This window comes from Rhopilema esculentum, chromosome 19 (genome assembly GCF_057945365.1).
Source record: "Rhopilema esculentum isolate cy_ngs chromosome 19, ASM5794536v1, whole genome shotgun sequence".
Lineage (NCBI taxonomy): Eukaryota > Metazoa > Cnidaria > Scyphozoa > Rhizostomeae > Rhizostomatidae > Rhopilema > Rhopilema esculentum.
This window is the reverse complement of record NC_142833.1, coordinates 2,332,901-2,352,096: the sequence shown is the minus strand read 5'-3', so window position 1 is coordinate 2,352,096 and position 19,196 is coordinate 2,332,901. Positions and strand designations below refer to the sequence as shown.

Sequence of the window (19,196 nt, the reverse complement as noted above, 5' to 3'; positions counted from 1 at the left end):
ATTGTAAGTATTCAGAGAAAACTTTGTAGCTAATATAAATTATTCGCATAATTCACGGAAATGTTTCAGATTCACTCGACAAATAGGTACATCTTTGCAAAGGGGGTGAGACCCTAAATATCTCCATGATTCTTGACAGATGATGCTGAACCTGTCATGCTCGAACTCTTTCAATGTACCTTCGCCTGCATTTTTTGAGTATACAGATATAAGCATGGTATTTTATGAAGCCCAGTGGGGGTAAGTAGTCCCATTTTAGCCACGTCATTGCTGCCATAATGGTGAACTAGCAGGTATAGGTAACCCATCAATATTTAATGCCTATAAGAACACCACGTGCTGAAAGACAGCAAAGCAAATTTGAAGGAACTGGGTATTTTGTGATGCATATTTCTATTAATAACACAAGTAATTCGACAAACTTCGCAAAAACAGAAATAGAAGACATGTATACACAGATAATTTTGGGTTTTTGCTCGCTCTATTTTGCGCCGTTATTATGAATATTCGAAAAATCGAATGAAAAGCCACCATACGCTCGAATAAAGACGACACAACACAATAAACTGCTGTTTCGACTCGAAACTTGATAGAAACTGTCGACTGGAGCCTAAAGCAACTTTTATGGATCAGGTTATGCTGCTTTATTCAACAAACAAGGAAGTTTTGAGTTTGAAATATTTCAATTTGCATCGATCCGTCAGAGGCTATTGCAAGATCAATGACATTGGAAAAGGTCTTTAACTTCTACTCGAGGAAATAAAATTTGCAGTTTCTTTGCACTGTATTGTTATAAGAATATTCGCATTTAACACTGTAGAAATACCTCGCTTGTTGGTATTGGAGCAAGTTTTGACAACAATGAGCTATATGGCAGAGGGAGAATGTGAAGATTGCGGAGACACAGTGGAGGAGTACGAGCTTAGCCAATGCCAGTTGGGATTCTGTGGTTCATTTTTGTGTTCCCGTTGCACGAACTTTTGCAGTTCTTGTGCCAATGCGTATCGAGAAACACCAGAACAAGTGATGAAGTTCTGTGGACCATGCAGTGACAGCGTCATTCCAGTTTGTCTCAGCTGCAAAGACCGACTCTGTGGAAGGTGCACCAAGTTTCGAAAGGTGAGTGCCACGAGCTTAGAAATGGAAATTGCAATAACTACAGTGTTATTTTAAATGCTTTGATTTCTGTTGGCTTTAATCTTGACCAAACGAAGCAAAAACTTCAGGTTACATCGTCCTGTGATTTCTCCTGGGATTTTGGCTGCTCTTTAACCAAGATTTTTACGTTAACCTTGAAAACTACTAGTCCACTTCATAACATGATGGTGGGTGATTTGCTTGAAACCGAATCAACTTTATAAGCCAACGCTTTACCCTCTTTAAAAACTAGTATGCTCACAACTAGTTTAAGCTGAATGGAAACGTAACCTGTAAGGCTACTATTAACAATCACTCGATAGTTGTTTTACGGAGGATCCACAAACGATATCTGCCCGTTTAGGACGAGGGAGAGATGGGTTATAAGCCCAGTTGCAGTATGATGAAGTATATTACTAAAAACGGTCTAAATACAAGACTGTTTTAGGGAAAGACTCGACTAACTAGATCAGAATTTTTTAACTGTTCTAAACAAAGATAGAAATTGACTTACCTTCTAATTAGATTCGGTCTGCCATTATCAGTCAATTAGCTTTTTCGATATTTAAATGAGGTTCTCTGAGTTTTTCTATTTTTTTGTCCTTGTTCTGAAATGACGATCCTTGAAAAAGGTTTTGTCAAGGACAATTGTGGTAAATTAACTTTAAATTAAACATTTTCTTTTGCAGTGCATACAATGTTTTAAATTCGTATGCTCTATGTGTACGCTGCAAGAAGAACATCAGATACTGTCGAAAGGAAGATGCAATTCCTGCACAGGGGTTCGTGTGAAATGCTTGCAGCTTCTTTGCAGGGACGCTATACGAAGGGACATTGCATGCAAGGTTTCAGACTACAGTGTAACTGCAGCAGCAAATGGTCCAACTGCTTTTATAAACGAAGAAATTAAAAAGCTGGACGTGCCTAGAATAATACTGAATTTGCTTACGGTTGAGCCTGAATGCTAACTCAGACAGGCCCGTAGCAGAGGGGGTCAGGGGGCAATGCCCCCCAATAATTTGCGAAAGTTGTGTTTGGAGATCTTATTAGCGTGGCTTAATCTGACATCACTATATACTGGATATCCATGTCTCCCTCCCCCCAATCCAGTTTAGCTGTCTACGGGCCTGAACTTAGCATTGCTGTTAGCTAAAACAATTACTAGACATGGAATATCAGCAAATTTCAATAAAAATGCCCTCGACATTACAAAGTTAGTAAGGACCAAATCAAAATGTTTCCAAGAAGGAAAACAATGGCAGCCCTCCCCCTCCTAATATAAATTTCTTTCCGACGGCCCTGGTAATAGCAAGAAGTTTGAAATAAGTAGGGTTCATGATAGCGAGATTGCACTGGTGAGGTTGTAGCTCTGTTTACCACTGGGATATGTGATAATGGGTAGGACAAAATGACCTAAAAAGACCACAAAGAAGTTTTTATTTACTGAAGTGCTCATTTGGAAACATTCATTTTATTTACTGAAGTGCTGTGGACCATACATTGATAGAAATAAGGAGGAAATAAACCCCATCCCTTTCATAGCAATTCCTTTAGCCCAGCATTAAACATAAAGTTGCAGTAATAACAAGGGTTAGTAAATAAGAGTATATTCTGACAAGGGTCTTTATTGAGACTGAATTAAAGCTTGAGTTTTGGCTGAAGCACATGAGTGATTTATGTAAGGGTCCGGAAAGACAATTCTTTATGACTTCTTTGTAGAGGGGCAGAGGGGGCAAGAAGTACCCTTGAATAATTATAGAATCTTATCGATAATTGTTAGTTTTCATTAGAAAATATTAAAAAGATGATAACACAAGCAAAAAAACGCTATAGTTGAAAAGTTTGTCTATGACAAGGTGGGCCACAAGAGGGAGAGCGGCAAAGATAATAGTAGATAAACAAAATACCTGTTCCCTCAGATGTAATCTAGAAGCCAAAGGAGGAAAATCGGTAATAAAACTTAGCGGCCAATTAAAATTTTACAACCAGCCCAGTTATAACAGCCATGATTTTTATAAAACCAAATATTTTGAATAGTGACAAGACCATTTAAAACCCATTTTTACGTTAGATAATTTCGTCAACTTATTCCTCTATGTTTAGAATCATTGATGGTAAAGAATTCAGCTGTATGGGTGGCACATCCATGTTAATAATTTATTATGTGACCCCCCCCCCCACCCAACCAGGAATACTCGATTATGCTAGTAGAAAAATTCTACGGTTTGCCCTCAGCACCAACACTGCCCCTTCTGTCTTAATCTTGTGAAGTCGTCCCTGTATGTGTTTGATACAAATTATAAAATCAGGCTGCAGTTATCATATTTAAAAAAAATTCCAATGGAAAAGTACAGTCTTAACTGTAACCAAACTGTTTGGAGCCTATCCGAAGTTAACAAAGCAATTGATAAGAGGGACCATTCATCTTTTTCTGTGGAATGGTTCTAATGCCCCTCACGATAACGCTAACTCAAAAAAGAAGGCCCAACTAGCCAACCTGCTCCTATAAGCAAAACTGACGAAGTGTTGTGGAAGTCCCTTTCCAATAGAAACAGGTACATTTCAGTACTTAATGCACTTTTGGACAAACATGAAACATGAGCTTGCCTGGGAAGTAAATGTATTAAGCACAATAGTAATAACTTGAAGCGATTCACTCTGGATTCAATGTGCTTGCTTCCCCGGCCATTCCTAGTAGTTCTAGCACAGGCCTGGCCAACTTACAGCCCGCGGGCTACATCTGGCACTTCAGATGGCCCGCATAAGTGTGTTTTGTAATTTCTGATTTAAAAATGCCTTTTCAGGAGTACTTTTTCACTTGACCTATATACTTTCATATATTCATTAAAATATTGACGTTATATCTATATTTTTCTTGTAACCAGTAACAGCTGAAATAAAATATAACTTATTGCTCTTTACATTAGGAGAAAATTAGAATTGCTCGGAATTAGAGTTGGTTCAGCCCTGTTCTAGCATACAAGCCACAACCTGACAATTTGCGTACTACGAACAAGTCACCCACGAGATAAACACAGGTTTGAGGTAAAAAAGAGAAAGTGCATGATAAAAGAAAACACAAGAACTTCAAGTCGCTTATAGAATTCTATCAAGGCAATAGAAATAACAACTACAATATGTGTGAATCATAAAACGATTCTACCTAAATATAAGCTTTTAAAAAGCATTGACAATTTAAAGGCCGGCCTTCGTTGGTAGCTTTGTGAGAGTATTTGGCTCACTCCCCCCCCCCAATCCCCCCACCCCCAATCCCATCGTAAATCAATAATGATGAACCTACTTCAATATTTCAGTTGGAGACTAGAAAAAACCACTTTAAAAATGCCATGGTTTGCCTCGATAACCTCATTGTGATAACTCCGCAAAGGCTTAGAAGACCGACCCTAGTAAATGTAAGCGTAAGACTTTGATTAAATAAAATGAATGCGCAATTAAATTTTAACCGACGCAGCTTCGGGGGTAAAGGGTAATTATCACTTAGGGGTAGCGCAAAGAGCTTACTCCCATTTACGTTTAAAATGGAATTCCTTTCACTATTTACGTAAGGATTATTACTTTAAATCTGAGTTTAGATCAAACTGACCTCGTTAGAATATATATACACATGAAAAAGAAACAACGCAAATACGTGCCTCAAAAATCTTAACTTTTGCTTTTATCATAAATGGAAAAGTGATCTTGTTATCAAGGTGAGGCTTTTTTATCACTCAAAATCTAGATATCAGGGAATACTGCCTATAGAATAAAATAAAGTGAATACTCTCTATAACTCTGCATAACTTTCTAACTAAATAAAAACGGAACACTTAAAAATTGATCACAATCAAAATGATGCCCACCCAGAACTGACTGTCAACTTATTGTGCATTATAGATTAAATTGAACAGACTGCAACCTGCAGTTGGTCACGTATCAAGGTACAGGCATAACCCCATAGAAAAAAGATACAAATTCTAAAAGCCATAGTGAAGAACCAGTAAGGTTGAGATTTGGTTCGGCGGCGTTTCATAATGCACATAAAATAGTTGTTTAAATCCTCCATATATTTCTAAGATGGACCCATTTTGAATAACAGAACACAATTATAACGTTTCAAATTCTTTACCATTCTGCTGAACATAAAAGAAATACATGCAAACATAACCAAACAAATAATGCGCACGTCAATGAAAAAACCGGATGATTTTAATCAAGCAAGCTAAATTAAAGAAAATTTTAGTTAAAAATACAACATAGCCAACGGGTGTTGTAGTTGATTTCATAAAGGTTAAACACCTTTACGTCAAACTCCTTAAAGTCAAATGTCACAATTGTCACAAATGTAGAATGTCATTTTCTATACTATGGCTGGATTATATAAAGCAAACAAAACAAGGGGGTTACTAGAAGAAAACCATACTGCTTTGCAAAATGAAAAATCCTGTTCCCAATGTACATTAAACTTTGTGAGGGCAGACTTCGAAAAATGAAGTAAAAGTGCCTCACTAAAATGCCGTAGACAAGGGAAAATAGAGAGATTAACGAATGGCGTGCGATTGGGCTGACTTTTCCAACATTGCATTTTCAAATTTTTAATCGTGCATTCTCGCTTGAAATTTGACTTATTTACAAGAAATCAAGTTTAATTTATGATTGGAAATAGGGGAAGACTACCCTAATGAAAAAACTTGCATTTGTGACTCAGGCAATGTATTTTAGCAACCAAATCGACTTGGATGTCTCGAAATGATGACCCAAAGGTCCCTTTACATGGAGGCACATTCTACTACCAATTCAAGACACACCAGCAACAGCTTGCGCAGGTATATTCGTGGTTGAGCACCAGTTAAAGGCAATCGACAGATATAAAAGCAGCTTAGACCGTCTGTCAATCAATATGAGCCAATCAGTAACTGCGTGAGTGGAATAACACGAACTGATTGCTCAATTTTTTATTCAAAGATCGATTAAGCCCCTTTTATATCTTTCGTTGCCTTCAACAGAGATATTCAATTTATTGGCTCCGGAAAACTTCCCGTCTCTATGTACCTATGGCAAAAACCCACAAAAAGTACATGGAGTCATGTGAACAGCCATTTGACTATAATTACCCTTGGAAAGAGGTCATCATGCCGAAGTTCAACCTCGTTTACGAATGGAATTGAACACCTCACGCTATAAAGAGCAGCAGCATGTGTAGATTAAGAATTCGGTTTTATAAGGTTACGACTTTAGCCTAACATACAAAACAGACTATTAACTTCACAAAATTCACTGCCACGTGACAAACGGCTATATTAATACTATGACTACACCCTTTCTTTTGCTAACTACATGCGTTGATGAATGCAGCTATTAAACGCGCTGTCGCTATAATATTACACAGAAACTACCGGATTGTTGCCCGGGTCCGATTCCAGCATTTCTGCGACCGGATTTAGCACCTCTTGGCTTTTGTTTCTCCTTTGTGGGTTCAACACTGGTATATAACTCTTTGTTGTTCCAGTAATGGACCAGTCCTGGTTAATTGCGCACCATTTTTTCCAATACAGCATACACTTCATCCACCAAAACCAGAGAAATGCTGCGTCCAAAACGATGCCGAAACCGTTGACTACGTAAAATATGAGACAAGCTGTTGAATTGCAGCTGTCAGATGCGTTCACGTAGATGGACAAAATGTTCAAAAAGAGACCAACAAAAAACACGGTGAACCAAATTACAGGAATTGGCTTATCTTCTGGTTTCTTCCACTGCAAAAAGGTCAAAAAATGACAGGGGTTAAAGATTAAAGTAATCAATCAAAGAATAAAATCATAAATCGATTTTTGCAACATGAAAATGCATTCTTGGGGAATGGTTTTGATGGGGTTAAAGGTTTAAATGATCAATTAGATGTATTAAAAGTTTAGAGTAATCAAAGGCAAAGTATTGCCCACTATAATCCAATTGCCTTTTGTACAAAAATTCTAGACAGCCGTTATTTACAGAACCTCAGATTTATATGGTTCGGTCCTTTCCATTCTGAATTGAAAAAAATTATCGGCATTGATGTTATGTTACATTATATTTTGACGCAAGTAACGTTGGAATGGCGAGTTAGACTTTCTGAATGCTCTAAAATTATTGACACATAAATACCGGGGGGGGGGGGGGGGGGGTGACACCCACCGGCATTTACGGGCCTGCTAACTTATCATAAAGTTGCATATGTGTAATCTTTCAATATGATACTGCGGTTAAATATCTGAAGAGCAAACATAATAATTTGATTAAATGGCTAACATAATCAGGAATAATAATTTCCAGGCATGATAACAAACAAATGCAAAAATTGTCCATTTCACTTACCTTTGAAACAGGCTTCGCTTTCTTTCTAATTGGAACTTGGTGCTGACAAAGCTCGCATTGGTTTTTCACTGACTTTTTAAACCACGTTAGCAGGCATGTTGCGTGGACAAACTGGGCTGAACCAATGCATTTGCAAGGAGAAATAAGAATCTCCTCTCCACCTGTGTGGCATATTCTGCAAATAACCTGCTCTTCAGAACCTTCTGTTGTCTCCCTTGACTCAATGATAGGGAAGAGTTCAGCAATATGGTTCTGTTGCATGTTCCTGACAAGGTTGCACATTTTTTGCCGTGAAAATGATCTTGAATCTTTCACATCTTCTGTGTACATTGGTTCCTTTTGAACACAAAATAACTTAGCAAAATAACTCAAACATGTTTAATTGAGACTTAGAAATAAACCATTACCTGTGAGTATGAAAATGCAAACCAAAAATTCCAAAATTCCAAAGTTTAGAATTTATCTAAGTTTAAATTTATGCGTTTGGTGTGCGTACAGCTCTGCCCATACAGCATCAACTTTGACAGACAAGCAAACAGTAATTTTCATAAACTTTGACTTCTGCTTTTTTATAAATTTTTTCAGAATGGTATTGGGAGATCATGACTTTCTAATAAAAGTAAAATATGGGTACCATACCACTGGTTCCCTTGCTAGGGGCCCCCAGCAAAATGCAAGACCCCAAACAATTTTAACAATAAAAGAAAGGAGGAAATGATTGCTTACTTGTGCAAGCTCAAACTCAGGTGTGGCTTTCATATCCAAACTGTCACCAATTGATAAAGGTATGTGTGAATCTGATTTGACATTATTTCTTTCATTGTAACAAAAATGCGTTTCCTTAATTTCCTGATTATCTAGTGTTCCATTTTGACAGAAAAAACTGCAATCTTGCTCATCATTGCCAACGGGCTGCACATGGACGGTTGAGTATTGCAACATGTCAGTTTCTACAAAATAATATGAAATCAAATAATGCACAGGATGAAAAGCAGATTGCAGAAGATAATTTGGTCATTTACATTTAATATCATCTTTCAACAAAGTAACAATTTAGCAAATTAAAATATATAACATCTAAAGCTGTTCCTCCAGAGACATTTTATTAGAGCCTAGCTCTTTAGAGATGGTTTAGCTGTTTTCCAAAACGATCTACCGTTGGTAGTTCACAAATGTCAGCTGGTGTTTCATTCCATAATTTGAATGCTGTGAAATGAAAGCCTTCAATTTTATTCAGTAGTTTCCAAGAATTCTGTCTCTAAATTGTCTTATGGTGTTTTCATCATATTCATTGGAATCTCATGGCAATTTGAGGAAAGGAAATACTGATAGTGAGCTAATGAGCTACTAATGAGGAAAGAAAAAATTGTTTATTTGGGTCTCTCATTATCCATTTGGGACTTAAGATGCTGCCTGGTGCTCAAAAAACTTTTGCTGCTTAGCAATAACTTGAAAAGAAAAATTGCTGAAATGCCTGCCTGTAACAGGTCCGGGGAGTTTGCCACCCCTACCCCATAGGCTTGGCTACGGGCTTGAAACTAGCCTGGATCTCCTATAAACTACTGCATGGATACCATAATCTTACAATTTCTTTTAGACGTTGTATCTGAAATATTTCCAAAATAAACACAAACTTAAGTAACCATTTTTCTAATAAATAATTAACGTGACCTGCAAAGAACAGAATTGGAATCCTAGCTGAGGGGAATGGGGAAACCTTAACAGTTTCCTGACTGCATGAAATATTCATCTACAAACTTAACCTAGAAAAAATATAGCCCAATGTTTGACATGATTATCTTAATTAAATTATCAAAAAAGATAAACACGCTGAACTTGATTCACTTTAGTTTAACTCGATTTGCTGGAAATTATCTTTACCAGAGTGTAAAAAGTTGATAAAGTTGCTTGTAACTGATCAAATCATTTGGCAGTAGAATTCAACCCTTTCATCTAGGTCAGCAATCAGTATTGCAGATGTAAGATCTGACCTGGTCAGCTTTTTTGTGCTGTTCTGATTGATCATCTTGTTTGATCAACCATTGAAAATTGATTCATGGCAAGTCATCTTGGCATTTATTTACTTGCCAACTCTGATTTGGTATCACCAGTATAGTGCTAATCACCTAAACATGCATTGCAATGGTGTCTTTCAATGCAGAAATTGACAGAGTGCTATCTTTCCTTAGATGTCTTTCCTAAGATTTTCATTCCTCTAGAAATTAAAACTTAGAAAAATTCATGTTGCAACTGTGATGCTTTCCGAAGTTGCAGATGCAGTTTTCAAATTTTGAACTGAGTGCAAAAACTGACAGGTTATATGGGGAACTCAAATAATATATAATTATAATTATCCCCTACAAAAAGAACTTAGATGAGATGTAATGCCATTGATAAAGTAACTTGATATCTTTGGTTGATTAAGAATGGGATGTTATCAAAAATATCCAAGCCACTCAGTTAACAATTTCATGAAACAAGTTTTTTGGCCCTGATTCTTGTAACTCTTGAATTCAAATTAAGTTTGAAAACAGACCTACAAGTGCTTTTTGAGCTTTTGGGTGGTATATTAACAGAGAGATATTCACCTTGAGTGTATGACACATGGATCCCTATTACCATTTTCTGGGCAATACTGGCCTCTATAAGGTTTGCATGCAAAGAAAAAACTGTATAACAGGGCATAGGCCACCTCAATTGTAAATAAAAGATTGAAAGTTGCTGATACACTGAGATATACAAAAATTTGGTATCAAACTTAAGAAAGACAAATAAAGATAGGCTTTTTCTTATCAAATCATAAAAAGCACAATTTATAGCATATACAGTATAATCCGGTTATAACATACTTCAAGGGACCAGTGTATTTAGTATGTTATATCTGAAGTACGTTGTAACAAGGGTAAGTAAAAATTGACTAAAACCAAGCACACCTTTTGTCAGGACCAAGCACACCAGTATGTTATATCCGAAAGTACGTAATAACCGAGTACGTTATAACGGGATTCTACTGAATGCAGAGATTGAAAGCAAATAAGTTGGTTTACAGCAAAAAGTTTAAGGTGATTGAAAATGTATAAACCAATATTATCTATCAATATTGACTGACCAAATAGAAATCACTCTCCTCAAAATAAATATTCAACAATTCAATGTCTGCTGAAGCTATTTGTCACTTTATTATCAAAAATCAAGACTTGTATTTCCTTTAAACACACAAAAGATTCCCAGAGCATGTTTTTGTCGGTGTTAGCTGTCAGAAGAAATCAATTGATAAAATAAGAAACCAAATAAGACAATATGCTTGCCTTTTTGTGAGACATGTCTTCATGCCCACAAACTTCTTAAATTTTTAGTTTGGATAGCACTAAATGTTTTTTGAAGAAATAATTAAAAATATTGAGCAAAACCAGCACCATTAAAATTGCAAAAAATACTAGATTTGTTTAAATGCTTGGAAAATTATTTTTTAAAACATGCTGTAGTCCTTAAAAACATATTCTTTTGAGCAAGCACTTAAATAGGCCTGACCAAAAGTATTCAACATCTTTGATATTTCATATCAAAATTCGTCTTTTAACTCATCTAAGTCTCTTCCGAAGAACAGGCCATCCGTTTTCTAGACAGTCTTTAGGATCTATCTTTCAGAAATGAATTTAGAAAAAGCTTTTTCTACTTTTTCAAATTCAACAATTTAAAAACTTAACAATTTTCATAATTGGTTTGTAGTATTATAAAGCATCTAATCTAGTAGTATTATAGAGCATCTTATACAGATAACCTAACTAAGGCTCTTCAAAACTTAATCGATGTTAATACTCTCGCATTTCGAGAAACAACTTGTGACTGTCAATACTTTAAATCAACATGGTTCCAGTTGAAAGTAGCCAAAAATGACTCTGCTTCCAGGGCTTTCATGTTCAGAAATCAACGTGTGCGGCCAAAAACTCATGTGATAAGAGTGGGGCGTGTAAATCAAATTTATTTTTTAACACAAAGCAACAAACATTTTTCTTTTCAATCATTAAATGTGACAAAACTTTTAATAAATGAACTGAATGCTACACATTGTATAGTTCTGTTCATGTTTACCTCACAAGTAATTGTGAAGGGAACTGTGTGACATAGAGAGGTTTCAGTGACTTTAGAAATGTGACAAAGTGTCATTTCTGTTCATCAAAGTTAAAGGAAAAAACAGAAAAAATAGCTTTAGCAAATAAAACAAAAATAAGACCCTGTAACCAACAAATAGCAAAAGGGCAATTAATAATGTGTTAGTCCATTGAAGATAAGGCCCTGTTCCTATTACTCCGCTTTCATAGGAAAAAGGAACTGAATGAGCGAAGTCGATGGAGAAGGGAGTCATTTAAAAACAAATTGTTTGAACGAGAGAATCTAAAACGGAGCCATTAAAAATGAATTCGTTCATCTTCACTTTCAAGATGAGCTCCAACAAAGGATATAAAAGAGGACAAAACAGAGTAATGGGCAAACCTTCATTTTCGTTTTGGCCAAAATGGTGTGGGCTGGAGCAATTATTTATTATTATTATTATTATTATTATTATTATTATTATTATTATTGTTAGCTCTTTATTTACAATGTTAACATAAAAAAGGTATAAAATAGCTTTAGATGTATAAGATAAAATATTTAAAAGCAAAGCTAATAAAAGCCAACCATTTTTAAAAGCCAGCAAGGGTAAAGGCTCAAGAATAACGGAAAAGGAATGATCAGAAAACGGAGACATATGAAAACAGAGTAGTGGAAACAAGGATTTGATGTCAAACTTCCGTTTCTAAAAAGAATTTCGCAAGTGGATTGACCTATCAGCATCTGATAAATATTTATCACTGGGTGTGTGACTAATCGCTCTCAAAGATAACCTCGGATGCATGCCTGCACGCTCGCGTGCTATCGCCTGCCCCCCATTGACAGCCCTGGCTTCTATCTATATTGACGATGAAACCATTGAAAGCTTAGAACAATGACAAAATATTGAAAGAAGCAAGTCCCACAGAAAATAAACAAACTGAGGCAAGAACACTTTCTAGATCACACTCACTTTGTCTGGTATGAAATCATTTATGGAAACTCTGACAACTTTTTCTGACAAACAAAAATCAAGCAAGAAGGGAAGAGGTCAACTATCAGTGAAAGGGGGCTTTCAAATTACATTCAATTTGCATAGCCCAAAAGCTTTCACCATGCAAATTGTTCTTTGAACTGTGCCAACAGTTATATAACTAAGTTATATATTGTCTCTCTCAGCCATATCTCATGTGGCAAAGTTGGCAACTTTCTATTTGTCAGCATGCATTCCACAAATTGGCGGCCTTACTGACATCAGAAGCTTCGTTAGAGATTAGTTCCTAACAGTAAGCCTTGGCACATCTGGCAAATTATCTAGGCAATGATCCAAACAATGGCAGCAAACTTCTACATTCTAACCAAATTGATTTAAGACTGTCTGAAAATGCAATTCATGCTTGCATAACACAATGGCCCATTGTTAGCAATGAGTCTTCAAGGTACTTATGATAACATTCCCAGTGTGATGTGCATTTTTTTTCTCTGGCACAGAAATTTGTGAAATTGAGCAATCAACAAGAGAAGACCACGTAAAATGAAGGCTTCTTGTTGGTTGACAGTAGGTCTTTTAAAAGTGTGTTATTTAAAAAAAAAATAATGATTAGGTAATAAATATGATGAACAGACTTTGATAACAAAATTTTCAAAGAAGGGGATCATTACACACTTTTTTATATGAAGATCTATTTTTCGCTTAGCCTCAATATTCCTAAATTTGCTTTATTTTGAGGCTTAAATTTTTCTTGAATTATAGTGCTTAAGAATCCATGGGGAGATACGTCTATTTCAAGGCACATTGTGTGAAACTCGCATTTGTTTTGCTTTCCAAAAACTCAAATAAACAAAGAAATTAATTCTTGATGAAGATTGAGTCTTGCATTATTCTTAAATTCTTCTTGAATTTCAGCGATTTTGGGCGTTAATACTTTTATAGACTATTTTCTTATATAAAAAAGTCTGCATGAGGTCATTTGATAAACTGAATAATTTAGTTTCGTTTTTAAAATCGAGGATTCCGTACTAAATACAATTTACAAAATACTAGGGCAAGAACTCAACGATGCGTTGAAGCATCTACAACTATGACCATAAACCTGAGCCGCCGCACTAACAAACTAGTTGGCGCTGTTCTTGTTTGGTTTGGTACTATTATTAATTGTGTCATGCGCTTCCAAGAGTTCAATAAATCCGAGGTCATTTGATCCAACAGTTACCCACTGAAATACAGGAACGAAACTTTAGGATGTACAACTCATGTTTTCAGATAAAAGTAACCATCTCTCGTAAACTGCGAAAGTATAGTTTCGTACTATATTCTTGCCGATGGCTAGCCACCAGTCTCCGTTTTCTATATGACATTATACGCTACTTGCTCATTGTTGTGGCCTAGTTTCGCCAACTTGGACCATAGTTGACAGAATACTGCAGTGAAAAGCTATAAGGTTGATCAAAGAGCCTCACCTTGCGTGGCCATTTTCTGTTACTGTTTTTGTGCCATACCGTAATAGAATGACTGCTGCATTGACACTTTTAAGTAACAAATGTTTCGGGTTGAAGTTCAACAAGAATCCCAGCTGTCGGTGAACAACCACGATTGCAGAACATGACGATTTCCAGTTGCGAACGCCGAACCGCGGAAACAGCGAAGGAGGAAATGAAAGCCACAAACAGACTCACTTGGAACGAGCTTGACATGTGATTTTTTGTCGAAAACTTTGCTGTGCAAGGTTTTAAAATTCTTTCAAGTGAGCATTTATAACTTCCGCTGAAATCTCTGGTACAAAAGTGCCATATTTGATATACTTCACACACAAACAAACATAGAGATGTTGGAGAAGGACAGGGGCGGATTCAGCGGGCGGGGTAGGGGGTGCGGCACCCCTCCAATATTTTTGTGTCCGTCGGGAAATTTTGCTCCCATTCGGTAAAAATCATTTTTGGTAGTCAGTAGTAGCAAAAAAATGCCAAGATTTTACTTTATTTATCTTCTTTACCTTCAAGTTAAAAACCGAATTTTGAAAATGGTCGTTTACATCATTTCCCAGTGACCTGAGAAGGGTGTGGCGCCAAAATCCAATTAGTGTCTAACAACCCCAACCCCTCCAATAACTGTTGCTTAAATCCGTCCCTGGAGCCGGGGCCATATTTCTAACAAAGGGGTTCTTTAAGAACATAATTTTTTATTCTACAAAGTTTTTCTTCCACAACATAATAAAGAAAAGGTTTATAAAAGTACCTTCTGTGCTTGGACCGAAATTCGAAAATGCACCCACTTATGAACATCCGTCCCTTCATCCAACCCACCCTGTTTTCAGTTCTTCTTAGGGCTTCCGTCAGGCCCAGACCAGTCAATTGTCTGAGACCGTCGCTCCACATTCTCTGGGGTCTTCCCACTATTCTGCTTCCTTCTACTTGTCCATGCATGATTTCGTCCAGAAGGCTGTCAATTTTGCAATATTGTCGTTGAAATTCACCTCTAACAAATTCATTTCATTTTCGATCCCTCCAAGATATTCAAAGCTTTCTCCAAAAACATTTCATATCAAATACATCAATTCGTTTTTCTAACTTTTTCTGGTATGTTTCACATCCGTATAGTCCGTATGTTGAGGTAACGATAATACGTAGGAAATTTACTTTAATTTCAATTGATAGCTTTCTCTCATTCCAAATTTATCGAATCCAGAGATAAGGCACTTGTTGCAGTTCCAATTCTTGACATTACATCTGTTGTTGATGTTCCTTCTTTAGTTATCGCTGAGCCAAGGTATTTGAAGCTTCCAACCTGTTCCAGATTTACTTGAATATGTGCATTCAAATTCATTGGCGTGGTCCTGTTATCATTATTTTGCTTTTAAGCAGGGGCGTCGAGAGGGGGTTCAGGAGGGGCAAAGGTCCAGGGCCCGTGCTCCGATGGGGCCCGTAATAATGTAGTGAGATCTATTCACAATGCAAACAAGCTGCTATTTCAGCTATGTGTATGGAATCAACGCCTATAAGCTTATCGCAGAGAAAAACTATGTCCACCGAAAAACTACTAGAAATAGAAAAACTTTTTCAACAATTGTGACTAAAAAGGGCGTTTTCCTAGTTCTCCGGGAGACCGAAGGGCGTGGCAACAGGAAATTTTTCTAGGGGGCCCTGTTTTGTGAATCACCCCTGGCCCCGAAGGCCCTGCTTTTATGCACAAATTTCCATACCATACCCGTGCATCAACACTCTTGATCCTCTCTGTAAGTTCTCTTAGTTCTTCTTCAGAAGTGGCAATGATGTCGATGTCATCCACAAGCCTCAGATTGCAAGGTCGCAACTCGCAATCCCCCGCATTTGATTTCACTTACATGGCTCTCTAGTACATCTGTCATTATTTGTTCAATAAAGAGATGAAACAACATTGGTGAAAGAATGCAGCCCTGTTTTACCCCACATTGGATGTGAACCAAATGCCGTAATCGTTATTTACCAGAACCGAGCTCTTTGCTCGCTCATAAAGAGTTTTGATCGAGGTGGTGATTATTGTCCCAATTTTGTACTTAGTGTGCCACGAGGCATCTTGCCATACCCGGTCAAACGTTTTTTTAAAGTCAATGAAGTTATGAAAAACATAATTATGATGGTTGTGGTATTCCTCACGTAATGATATTAGGCTTCCTGTCTGTTCTATTTTCCTTCTTTTTTTGCGGAAGCCAGCCTTCTTTTAAGATCTCTTCAATACAAAGTTCAATTCTCCTCTGAAGAATTAGAAGCAATACTTTGTTTGAATGATTGATAAGGCTAATGGTTCTGTAGTTTTTACACTAGATTTCCCCCTTTTGTAAATGGTTAGAAGAATAGCTTCCGTCTATCATGTAGGCCACTCTTGTTTGCTTAAGCATTTGTTCCATATTTTCAGCATAACGTCTACCATACTGACCCCTCCTGCTTTAATTAATTCAGCTGAAATGTTATCTGAAATGAAATATAGGTAGGTGACGTGACACCAAATATACTTGGAAATTAAGGCCTCTTATTCAAACGTGATTCTTCTTGTGCAAATCGAGGCCAGTTAGTCATTTGAACTTTTTATGTACAGGGAGATCCATCCGATAATTAGGGGTGAGAATTTTCTTGAGATCTTATCCTTTTGGGTACCTGATTTAACAATATACCTTTCTGCTACTTTTGGTTTCAACTAACACATAATGATATCACATACAGAGATAAAAAAACATATATGTTTAAACTGATTATTTTAGGAAACAGTCTAAATTACTATAAATAGAGGCCTCTTATGTGCTCAATGACAAAGTTTTGTATTTGAATTTTTGGGTCTTATCAACACTTTAGCTGATAATTTTCGATCTGTTAAATTGCTTTTGATACTTTGAAGTGAATTTTGATAACTGCAGATGGATCATTTGTATATGAAAAGTTTGAGTGACTCCCCCAAGGTATGAATTTCAGATGACAGGCAGTTCGAAGTCGAAATGTATTTCATTTTATAAAAGAGCAAACAATTCTCGTCCTTAAGATTTTTGCTGGAATTGATAAGATTCATGCCCTGATCTCTTTTGTTAAATTTCAAAGTCGATAATTGTGCATGTCGAGTTTATAAAGATTATCCCCACCCGTCATGTGACTAACTTACTCCGCCTGGGCATCAAAGCGCCTAATCTGAAGGGCTGTTGAAAGACGGTACTCCTTAAAATCTTTTCCCAATATAAGAAAGCAAAGCAAAGAAGTTGCTTAGGTAAATATGCAAACGATCCTACAATCCTTCGCAAAATATATCGAGACCAGTGATAAAATCAGGACAAATTTATTGACAGTAATCTACTAGAATTGTATTTGACCCCCTCCCCCGTCAAGCAATGTTGTTGAGATCTTGTTATTGTATACGGTCCTGGCACACATGATTGGCAACTGCTTCGCCAAATCTCAACAAACAACATTGCTTGGAGGGGGTGGGGGAGGGAAGGGGACGGTGGAAGGATTGAGCAACGAATACGTCTGTCTGGAGCCTAAGTCAAAATTATGAATGATTTACAAAATAACTCGATAGGTTTACTTTTGGGTTATTACGCCAAACAGACTTTGACATTATTGCGAGGTGGGAAGAAGAGGAAAAGCAGTCCCACAATTTTTGTGGACAATTGTAGCTGCGTAGAACGTTTTTTCTCACATTCTTGAATCAAAGCTTTCGAACCTATGCTTATCCCGTAGTGATATTATTATACCGCAAAAGTTGACTCAGCAAGAATAATCGCAGAATGAGCAAGGGCTGGCTCACAACCCGGGCTGGAACTCACCCCGGGCTGAAACTCAATCTGGGCTGAAACTCAACCCGGGCTGAAACTCAACGGTTTTAAAATAATGTATTGTAAATGCGAAAGAGGGTTGAACCCGGGTAACTTTTCTCCTGCGCATGCAGATTCTTGTAGGTCTAGAAACACTGTTAAAACAAGTGATTCTGCCATTGATCAACATCTTTTAGACAACCCAGATTGTGCAAAACTCTAAAATTACGACATGTTTCGGATAATTGGCAGAGCCCGGTCGTTCTTCCATCTAGCAGTTTTGGAATCGATCTACATACAAACAAAAAAGCCGCCATTGTGTAGACAGAAGGAATCCGTTTTCTCCCTTGGACTCCAGTGGTAATTTTCCTTTACGCACGCAGCACTGATTGGTCAACTACACCGGTCTTATGCTTGCGTGTTTCTGATTGGCCTATTTCGATCCACAACTGGGTACATATTTTTCATCGTGTTCTTTTGGACGTTTTAAGCTCGGAGGAGTGTCAGACGAAAAAGCTTTTAGCAAAAAAGCTGAAAAAGCTTTCATGTTGTGAAATGTTTGATTTTTTCAAAGACATTTTCAAGTTCTGTACCGCCAAAATATTGTTCATATCTGTATATATAAATGCATATCAAAGATCCTTTACGAAATGAGATTATGTGAAACGGCCTCGTGGAATTAGACTGATGCCTTATTTTGATACACTGTGCTTGTCTTTTGTGTTTGGAATTTCTTACTTTTATCACAATTTGAAAGATTCATCAATATTTTGGTTCTTACAGCCCCGAAGGTCGGGTTTATTCAGGTCATCTCTAGTCTTGCAAACCTTCTGCACATTTTGATAAAGAAAAAAATAGACATTCTTATTAAAAAATAGGTAGTTAAATATATCAATATATATCACTGAAGGATAATCCTGTATTTTAGCATTGCAGTTCTTCTCAGGTATGCGGTATGCCTATGGGTCTATACCATCAACTAAAGTATTTTTCTCCTCCTATCCGAGCCTCTTCTGAGGTTCAAGGGAAGTCACAAATCTTTCAAGCTGACCATTTCACTGCGGCCGCGACTAGCAATGCTGTTTGCGTGCAGAGAAGGCAGCACTTATAAAGTTTTTAAAAAGAAACAGTTCCAAGATAGGAAGGAACAGCAAACAAGTTAGTTAGGTATAGATGTAAACGATTCTAGATATACAATATTTCGAAATCGGCGCAGATAACTGTCCGTTCCGTTTCAAATCCGTACGGTATAAATAACGCGTTGCTATGTATATCCAAAAATAGGTTGTGTTCCATCATGGCGGCAATAAAGTTGTCACGTGACGGGTGGGAATATTCTAT

The 19,196-nt window shown here is 37.0% G+C and overlaps 2 protein-coding genes across 2 annotated transcripts; one reads left to right on the top strand and one right to left on the bottom strand.

The window, feature by feature from the left end:
• The first annotated feature begins 213 nt into the window (after positions 1-213).
• LOC135688352 (uncharacterized) lies at positions 214-4,665 on the top strand. Its single transcript, XM_065205175.2, has 2 exons — positions 214-1,119; positions 1,827-4,665. The coding sequence occupies exons 1-2, from the start codon at positions 862-864 to the stop codon at positions 2,103-2,105; spliced, it is 537 nt and encodes a 178-aa protein (XP_065061247.1). The 5' UTR covers positions 214-861; the 3' UTR covers positions 2,106-4,665.
• LOC135688347 (uncharacterized) lies at positions 4,224-14,222 on the bottom strand. The gene is made up of 4 exons (XM_065205170.2): positions 14,041-14,222; positions 8,215-8,438; positions 7,489-7,824; positions 4,224-6,890 (listed from the first exon to the last, which is right to left on the bottom strand). The coding sequence occupies exons 1-4, from the start codon at positions 14,051-14,053 to the stop codon at positions 6,516-6,518; spliced, it is 948 nt and encodes a 315-aa protein (XP_065061242.1). The 5' UTR covers positions 14,054-14,222; the 3' UTR covers positions 4,224-6,515.
• Between the last annotated feature and the right edge of the window lie 4,974 nt (positions 14,223-19,196).

Coding starts and splice junctions, on each gene's coding strand:
- LOC135688352 (XM_065205175.2), top strand. CDS start 862: ATGAGCTATATGGCAGAGGGAGAATGTGAAGATTGCGGAGACACAGTG. Junction 1,120..1,826: donor GGTGCACCAAGTTTCGAAAG/GTGAGTGCCACG, acceptor TTTCTTTTGCAG/TGCATACAATGTTTTAAATT.
- LOC135688347 (XM_065205170.2), bottom strand. Junction 7,825..8,214: donor CTGAGTTTGAGCTTGCACAA/GTAAGCAATCAT, acceptor TGTGTTCAAAAG/GAACCAATGTACACAGAAGA. Junction 6,891..7,488: donor AAGCGAAGCCTGTTTCAAAG/GTAAGTGAAATG, acceptor ACCTTTTTGCAG/TGGAAGAAACCAGAAGATAA.